Below are 9,442 nucleotides of genomic sequence, written 5' to 3' on the forward strand. Positions count from 1 at the left end.
ACACACGTAAATCTACCTGTTCTATTCATTTCAAGACTAAAGAATAATACCAGGAAAATAACAAAGTAGTAAGGCCCTGTCCTGGTAGCTAAACAGACAGACTTTTTTATACAGGAACCCAGAAATGGGGTCGCAATAGAAAACAACAAAAGGATTACCAATCAGCATGATGTCAGAGCAATAAATAACAACACAAATTCTTCCTTGCTAACGCCAAGGTAGCAGAACATCCCAATGCCAACATCAAAGGAAAAGACTCTCCCTGTGAGCAGCGCGGCTTACTGGATCAGAGCCTCTTTGTGAGTGTCAGTACTGGAGCTAGAACTCGGCCGTGCACACTCCCTGGTTTCTTTCTCTCGAGGCTGGCACTGTACCACTTGAACCACACCTTCATTTCCAACTTTTTGGTAGTTAACTGGAGATCAGAAACTCGGGTCTGTCTGCTTGTGCTGGCTGTGAACTGTGATCCTCAGATTTCAGCCTCCTAAGTAGCTAGGAGTACAGGCCTGAGCCGCCAGACTGAGACTTTTGAAGAATAGCGGAAACAAACGTTTGACTATTTAAGCTCCCTTAGATTGGACCTGGTTTGCCTTGGGTAGGATTAGAGGAGTCTCCTGGCAGAAAATCCCGTATTAACAAGCCCGACAATCCCATTCTACTAAAGACCTGCAGGCAAGATGGAGTTAGCAAGGATTCTCCCACACTAGCATGAGCCGAAGAAAGGTCACTACCAAATTCAAAGAACAGAGCTCAACAGCTGTGCCACAAATACTTCCCGGAGAACGGGAAGGACATGAAAAAGAGGAATTAGCTACAAAAAAATGAAGTATACTAGAGAGACAAAGTACTAAGTTAAGAACAATAAATCTTGGTGTTTTCACAGGACATGGTTATTTAGAAAACGGTTTGTTTGGGGGGCCGTTAACTACAAGTAATTGAATTAACCAGAGACTGAAACGCCCAGAATGCTACGCCTGTGCTCTGTTTTCTCTGCAGGTGATTGGGAACTGTGTATTCCTAACCCCCGGTGAGGCTCTGCAAAGCCCATAGGTAAGAAGTCAACGTTCATCGCTGGGAGTCTTTCCCCGTTAGCTGCCCGGCGATGGGGTACGGCATTTCAGCAAGTCTCAGGGCGTGCGTGGCAGGCTGCGAATGTGACTGGCTCTGCCCCAGCCTTCCTGCAGCCTGGCCTGGCCTCGAGGCCCTCCAGAAAATCGCATTCTTAAAGCAAAAGCTGTATTTGTGTTTGAATTGTTTGGTTTTTCCAGTACTGGGGGCCTGGCTCTGACTTGGATTTTTCTCTCAAGGATGCTTTACCGCTTGATCCACACCTCCATTTCTGGCTTTTTGGAAGTTAATTGGACATGAGAGTTTTCATTGACTTTCTGCCAGGCCAGCTATGAACTGTGATCCTCGGATTGCAGCCTCCTGAGTAGCTAGAATTACAGGCGTGACCTACCCATGCCCCAGCCAGGAATATGTTCCTAAGCAAAAACAGATGGCTCTAGTGAAGTAAACAACTGAAAGTTGGTTAATCAAGCCTACATATGTCAGGTGATGGAGGAAAAAGAACTGACTTCAGTTTTGTTGGAAATTCACCAAGAGCATCAAGGTCTATAAAGACAAAGAGCCCAGGAAGCATCTGAAACCTGGATAGGAGAAGCCAGACCAAGGACATACTGCTCTAAGACACGCAGGAGTTTCAACAGACCTTGCTTTACCTACTGGAGCCGGGCCATGACTTCCTTCCTGCAAGCCAAGTCCCCATTTCATCCAGGGGCTCCCTCCACGGCCAGTCCAGGCTTCTCCCCCATGAAAACTGACAGGAAGTCGGTTCAGAAAGCTTTCCTGGCACCTAAAATGAGGCACAGGGGATAGAATGTCCTTCTTTCTGCTCTGAATGTTGGCATATGCAGAAATGAGCCTCAGTCTACGACCACTTCAGAATCATGAGGGAGCTAGCCAAACGGGCAGGGAGTACAATAGAAGAGCACACTGGAATCACAGAATCAACGACTTTCTAAACCGCTCTCGTTCAGAGTTTAGGTGAAGGGAGCTCAGGGTCCTTTAGACCACCTCACATGAACTCCTGGACTCCTGCTGCTCCAAGTCGAAAGCTCTGACACACAAGGAAGGAACTCCAGTCTCCAGATGCAGACCCTTCAAGGAAGAAGCACCCGCACTGGCAGTTCACGCCTGCAATCCTATCTAACCAGAAGGCTGACATCTGAGGATGACAGTTCGAAGCCAGCCGGGGACGGAAAGCCTGTGAGATTCTCACCTCCAATCAACCAACAAAACTCCGAAGTGGAGCTGTGGCTCAAGCGACAGTGGCACGCTTGAGCATTCTGAAGGACAGCACCCAGGACCGGCACATAAATTAAGGAAAGGCTGCCAGTTATTTGCTGGATTAAAAAGCGAACAAAAAGTTTTCTATCACAGGAAATGCAAATTATGTCATCTTTCTGCCCGTCTGCTTGGAGCACTCAAGTTAGTAAGCTCCTAAGCAGTCTTCAAGACCTCTTTGAAGCTTTCCCTTGGGTCTTTTAGGAACGTTTACTGCTCCCTAATATTTTTCCTGAGCATCTTAGGAATGTCTATTCAATAGCACTGTAGCTGTTTATCATGTGCGTTCCATGGAAATGATACTACGCCTTATCCATTGGACATTCACTATAGGGTTGACACTTGACATGCTGGCTTTTGTTGTTTCCTTTAGGGCTTGACTCAGGACCTAGGCAGGTACTCTACACTTGAGCCTCACCTCTACTTCTGGATTTTTCTTTTAATTTAGAAATGAGAGTCTCACAGACTTTCCTGCCAGGCTGGCTTTGAACGGCTATCCTCAGATCTCAAGCCTCCTACATAGCTAGGATTGCCAAGGTGTGCCACCAGAGCCCAGGTGTGAGGCTGAACACAAGCGCCGACGCTGTGAATGTTCTTCTGGTTCTGAGGTAGGCCCACCGTCCTGCTTTGGTCTGAGCAGGCAGAGATGGCTTCAACTAACAGAGGACAGAGTCTGAGTCCGCCCCGTGGGAACCCAGGCAGTCCCCACCATCCGGCTCTGGGAAATGCCTCGCCTCCCAGGGGTTTGGCCACTGGGAACCTGCAAGCTGGAAAGCAACCAAAGGGGGCCCCTGCAGGGCCGCTGAGTGTCCACCAAGCCTTCAAGTGACCCCGGGTCTCCTCCGACATCTGATGGCAGGTGCAGAAGTGTCAAGCAGGATCTGCCCAAGCCCTCCCTAATTTCCTGGCCTTTGGGTTGTAAGCAACGTAGAATGGCTTGGACTGGAGGCGTGGTTCAAATGCCAGAGTAGGAACCATGAGCAAAAGAGCTAAGCAAGAGCACCAGATACAGAGTTCAATAACAGCTGTTACCGCACTTTCTCCCCTGGAAGTAAAAAGCTGTGTGGCAGGTGCCAGTGGCTCCTGGCCTGTCCACCTCAGGAGGCTGAAATCTGCAGATCACGGTTTCAAAGCCAGTCCCAACAGAAAAGCCTGTGAGACTCTCACCTCTAACCACAAACAACAGCAACAACACGGGGGGCTCCACTGGAGCTGTGCTAGCTTCGAGCCCCAGAACTCCGCGCCACAGGGCCCAAGGTCTGAGTCCAAGCCTAGGATGGGCGCGTGTGCACACACACGTGTACACACACGCATGCACACACGGTAAAATTTTCGTGCTTTTATGTGATTTAACAACAAATCTGTAATATCTTCCAAATTGCCTGTTGTTTTTTTAAAATTCTCACATTCTGCCTACTTAGCTTTTCATCCAAGCTTAATGTGCTTAGCCAAATCCCACGCCCCACGCGTGGAAACTTTTCATTTGCCCAAAAGGGGAAAAGAAAAAAAAAAAAACCCCTCTAATGCCGATTGAAAGAGCCAAAATCGACTATTTCCAACCTCAGTTTCGCAAACGGCAGTTCGTTTGTACCTGGCCGGGGTTGGTCTGTATGGTGTGGTTCTGAGTATCACTGCTTGCCTTTTCCACCTGGAAGAGCTCGCGGGGGGGGGGGGGGGGGGGGGGAGGGGAGGGGGGAGGGGAACCATCCCCGGGGGCGCTGCTCCTGGAGACCTGGCCCCGCCCACCTGCTTGCCCTGTGGTCCGGTGCAGCGCGGGCGCTCAGTTCCCACTGCGTTACCTGCTGAGGGTGCCAACTGCAGGGGCTGGCGGCCTTCTCCGGCCACCACCCGGGACTGCCCGCGAGGGCCGGGACGGAGCGCGCCTCGACCCGACGGCCCATTTCCTGCGGGGTGGGTGGCTGGGACTGGGGACTGGGGTTTGGGGTTCCTATGGAGTTTCTCGTTTCCACGAGGGACGTGGGAAGCGTCGCTTTAGCTATGAAGAGGCCCTGACTGGACCCAAACGCGAAACCTCGGGGGTGTTGCGGGCACTGATCACCCGAGGGGCGGCCTGAGCGGGGCGTGGGGCACCCAGACCCGGCCTCCCCCCGAGATGGGGGTGACCAGTGCCTTCCCTAAGGAGAGCCAGACTGAGCCCAGGAACCAGGAGGAGGGGGGGGGGAAGAGGGCAGAGGGGGAGGAGGGGAGGAGGGGGGGGAGGAGGGGAGGTGGGGGCAGGGGAGGGGAGGAGGAGGGGGACAGAGCTCCACGCGCCTCGGGCCAGGAACAGACGCGCCGCGCCGCGGGGCAGCTGTGTTTTGCCACAAGAGTTGTTTTAAAAGAGATAACCGTCCAGCTACACAACCCCCCCCAACACACCACACACACACCACACACACACCACACAAACACACACACCACACACACACACCCACACCACACACCACACCACACCACACAAACACGCCGCGCGCGCGCGCACACACTTAACTGGTCTGGAATGTGCCATCCCAGTGCTGCTGGGAGGAATCTCACCAAGAGCGCAGAGAGAGAACAAAAGAGGGGGGAGGGAGGCCGGGGAGGGGGAAGGAGGGGGGCGGGGGGGGGACGTGCTGCCACCCTCCCCGGCTAACCGAAACGCTTGTTCCCGAGATTACAGTAATTACAGCCCCAGCGTGAGTCCCACACAAGCGCTAAATGAAACAGCACATCAATTAAAAATAAACACTCCTTTCCAGGAGAAAGACGGCCCCCCGGGACGCCCCAACACGCGCAAATGAACCTGCCGGGCCGCGGGCCCGCGCGCCCCTCCCCAGCCCGGCTGCCCGGAGCTGGGCGCCGGGGCGCGGGCGGGCGGGCGGGCGCGCACGGCCGGGGGCCCCGGGGAGGCGGGGACGGGGACGCGTCCGCCGGGCGCGCAGGGCGCAGCCCCGCCCCCCGGGGGCTCGGGGCACCGGGACACGGGGTCGACCCCCCCGGGGGTCGGCGGCCGCCCGGGGCAGCAGGTTCGGCCGGGAAGTTTCTCTTTTTCAAGAGGGAACGGAATTCCCCGGTGTGAAGGAGCACGGCGTCCACCTCGCCCGGCGATCACGGCCCCTCGAGGCCTCGGTGCCACGGCCCAGGTCCCCGGGCCGCTCAGCGCAATCCCGAGTACGCATCGGTGCACCCCCTTGCGCCCCACCCCGAGGGCCGCCCCGGGAGGACACGCGCACCCCCACCCAGAATGCGCTGAGGTCCCCCCACACACGAGGCTCCGAACCCACTCTTCTGAGAGCCCCAACCCCCCCCCCACCCCGGGGCCCCCACAGCTCCAGATCTAGACTGGCCTTCCTTCCAGCCCTGCTGCGGGGCGGCCTCACGCAGCCCTGGCCGCCGAGGGCCGGAGGGGGGAGGGGGGAGTCCCATGGCCACCAGGGTCCCCAGAACTGTGCCGGGCAGTGGGCAGGGGCTTGGCCGGCGCGCGCTTCCCAGAGCCCCGCCCGGTGCCCAGGCGCGGGCGCACTGCGCTGCGCCGCGCCGCGCCTGGCTCCGCGGGGACCGGCCGGGCGTACGCGGGCCGCCGCGGTCCCCCCCAAGGTGACCCGGGCTCCGCACCGCGGCCGGCGCGCGCTGCCCGCGGCCTCCGCCGACTCCCTTAAGGGAGGCTGAGCCGCGGGAGCGCCCCGGCCCCGCCCCGCTGCCCGGCGATTGGCGGGCCGGGAGGGGGGCGGAGACCCGGCCGGGGCGGTATAAATATTCATGAGCCGGCCGCGCGTCGCCAGCAGGGCTGGAGCGGGGAAGTTGGGCTCAGGGCGCTGCTCCCGCCGGGCTGCGGGTCGCGGGGCGCCGGGCTCCGCTGCGCCCTTGGCCTCGGATTCGCGCCTGAGGGCCCCGGGGGAGACGGGCGATCCGGCCCGAGAAGCTCGCGGACGCTGACCGGAGGCGGGTCCGTGTGTCCCGGAGGCCCGCGGACGCTGACCGGAGGAAGCGGCGGCCATCTCGGCGAGAGCGGAGGGGGGGCCCCGCACCCCCCAACGCGGCGGCGGCGGAGCGCGCGGGAGCCCCGCGGGGCGGGACGGGGCCGCCGGGGCCCACCCGGCGCCGCCCGCCACCTGGCCCAGCCATCTTGGCCGCACTCCGCGACCCAAAAGGAAACTTGCGGCGCGCCGCCCTCGGGGCCGGACAAAGTCGTCGCCGCCGGGCGCCACGCGGAGCCGCGGCCGGGCGAGCGGGAGAGGAAGCCCGCGAGCGCCGCGCGCCCAGCCCGGGGCCCGCCAGCCCGCTGCGCCCGGGCGGAGCGCCGGCCCGAGGCCCGGCACGGACCCTGCGGGACTGCGACGCGCGCCGGCCGCCCTCCTCCTCCTCCTCCTCCTTCCCCCGGAGCCGCGGAGTCGCCGAGCGCCCTCGCCCGGGCCGCGGATCGCCGAGGGGCGGCGCCGGCGGGCACCCCCGCGCGCCCTCCGGGCCGGCGGCCTCGCCGGGCGCGGGCGCCCCCCCGCCCCGGGCTGACGTGCGGGGTCCCCCGGGGCCCCTCCGCGCGCCTCCTGGAGGGCCGGGGCCCCGGGGCGCGGCGCGCAGCATGGAGTGGGGTTACCTGTTGGAAGTGACCTCGCTGCTGGCCGCCCTGGCGCTGCTGCAGCGCTCGAGCGGCGCCGCGGCCGCCTCGGCCAAGGAGCTGGCGTGCCAGGAGATCACCGTGCCCCTGTGCAAGGGTATCGGCTACAACTACACCTACATGCCCAACCAGTTCAACCACGACACGCAGGACGAGGCGGGCCTGGAGGTGCACCAGTTCTGGCCGCTGGTAGAGATCCAGTGCTCCCCGGACCTCAAGTTCTTCCTGTGCTCCATGTACACGCCCATCTGCCTGGAGGACTACAAGAAGCCGCTGCCGCCCTGCCGCGCCGTGTGCGAGCGCGCCAAGGCGGGCTGCGCGCCCCTCATGCGCCAGTACGGCTTCGCCTGGCCCGACCGCATGCGCTGCGACCGGCTGCCCGAGCAGGGCGCCCCGGACACGCTGTGCATGGACTACAACCGCACCGACCTCACCACGGCCGCGCCCAGCCCGCCGCGCCGCCCGCCGCCGCCGCCGCCGCCGCCCTCGGGCAGCGGCCAGGGCCGGCCTCCGGGGGCGCGGCCCCCCCACCGCGGCGGCGGCGGCGGCGGGCGGGGCGGGGAGGCGGCGGGGGCGCCCCCCGCGCGCGGCGGCGGCGGGAAGGCGAGGCCCCCTGGCGGCGGCGCGGCGCCCTGCGAGCCGGGCTGCCAGTGCCGCGCGCCCATGGTGAGCGTGGCCAGCGAGCGCCACCCGCTCTACAACCGCGTGCGCACCGGGCAGATGGCCAACTGCGCGCTGCCCTGCCACAACCCGTTCTTCAGCCCGGACGAGCGCGCCTTCACGGTGTTCTGGATCGGGCTGTGGTCGGTGCTGTGCTTCGTGTCCACCTTCGCCACCGTCTCCACCTTCCTCATCGACATGGAGCGCTTCAAGTACCCCGAGCGGCCCATCATCTTCCTCTCGGCCTGCTACCTCTTCGTGTCCGTCGGCTACCTGGTGCGCCTGGTGGCGGGCCACGAGAAGGTGGCGTGCAGCGGCGGCGCGCCGGGCGCGGGCGGTGCGGGGGGCGCGCCGGGCGCGGGGGGCGCGGCGGCGGGCGCGGCGGCGGCGGCGGCGGGCGCGGGCGGCGCGGGCGGGCGCGGCGAGTACGAGGAGCTGGGCGCCGTGGAGCAGCACGTGCGCTACGAGACCACCGGGCCGGCGCTGTGCACCGTGGTCTTCCTGCTCGTCTACTTCTTCGGCATGGCGAGCTCCATCTGGTGGGTGATCCTGTCGCTCACGTGGTTCCTGGCGGCCGGCATGAAGTGGGGCAACGAGGCCATCGCCGGCTACTCGCAGTACTTCCACCTGGCCGCCTGGCTGGTGCCCAGCGTCAAGTCCATCGCCGTGCTGGCGCTCAGCTCGGTGGACGGCGACCCGGTGGCCGGCATCTGCTACGTGGGCAACCAGAGCCTCGACAACCTGCGCGGCTTCGTGCTGGCGCCGCTCGTCATCTACCTGTTCATCGGCACCATGTTCCTGCTGGCGGGCTTCGTGTCGCTCTTCCGCATCCGCTCAGTCATCAAGCAGCAGGGCGGCCCCACCAAGACGCACAAGCTGGAGAAGCTCATGATCCGCCTGGGGCTCTTCACCGTGCTCTACACCGTGCCCGCCGCCGCCGTCGTCGCCTGCCTCTTCTACGAGCAGCACAACCGCCCGCGCTGGGAGGCGGCGCACAACTGCCCGTGCCTGCGGGACCTGGCGCCCGACCAGGCGCGCCGCCCCGACTACGCCGTCTTCATGCTCAAGTACTTCATGTGCCTGGTGGTGGGCATCACCTCGGGCGTCTGGGTCTGGTCCGGGAAGACGCTCGAGTCCTGGCGCGCGCTCTGCACGCGCTGCTGCTGGGCCAGCAAGGGCGCGGCGGGGGGCCCGGGGGGCGGCGCGCCGGGGGGCCCGGGCGCGGCGGGGGGCCCGGGCGCGGGGCCCGCGGGGGGCCCGGGCGGCGGCGGCGGGGGTGGGGGGGGCGGGGGCTCCCTCTACAGCGACGTCAGCACCGGCCTGACGTGGCGGTCGGGCACGGCCAGCTCCGTGTCCTACCCGAAGCAGATGCCCTTGTCCCAGGTCTGAGCGCCCGGGAGGGAGGGGCGGAGGGGGGGTCCCCACCCGTGGGGGGGGGCTCCCCACCCCTCCACCGTGCGGACCGCGATTAGCATGATAATTGGCCCCTCGCGGTGTCCGGGAGCTGCGCCCGGGGCGCGCGGCCCGGCCCGGCCCCCCTCTCCGCCCGGGACCCGGGGTGGGCAGCCCGGACCCCGGCCGCTGGCGCCCGGCTGCGCTCGCTGGGGAGCCGGGCCGGATCCCAGCCGGGGCCCGCGTCCCCCCTCCCTCCCTCCCTCCCTCCGCACGGACTCCTCCTCCCCGCGACACCCCCCCCCCCCGGACGGCACGGTTTGGGTAATGCTCAACGACCAGGCAAATGCCTTAAATAAACGAGAGATGTCTTAACCACACCCCCCAGTAAATACGGGTTTCTCACCTTAGAGGATGTATTTATATAATTATTTGTTAAAATTGTACAGA

General features: G+C 63.2%; 1 protein-coding gene across 1 annotated transcript; it reads left to right on the forward strand.

The window, feature by feature from the left end:
• The first annotated feature begins 6,830 nt into the window (after positions 1–6,830).
• On the forward strand, positions 6,831–9,097 carry Fzd8 (frizzled class receptor 8). The gene has a single exon (XM_048367824.1). The coding sequence runs from the start codon at positions 6,905–6,907 to the stop codon at positions 8,987–8,989; it is 2,085 nt and encodes a 694-aa protein (XP_048223781.1). The 5' UTR covers positions 6,831–6,904; the 3' UTR covers positions 8,990–9,097.
• Positions 9,098–9,442: the final 345 nt, after the last annotated feature.

Source organism: Perognathus longimembris, chromosome 18 (genome assembly GCF_023159225.1).
Source record: "Perognathus longimembris pacificus isolate PPM17 chromosome 18, ASM2315922v1, whole genome shotgun sequence".
NCBI classification, from domain to species: Eukaryota; Metazoa; Chordata; class Mammalia; order Rodentia; family Heteromyidae; genus Perognathus; species Perognathus longimembris.

Coding starts and splice junctions, on each gene's coding strand:
- Fzd8 (XM_048367824.1), top strand. CDS start 6,905: ATGGAGTGGGGTTACCTGTTGGAAGTGACCTCGCTGCTGGCCGCCCTG.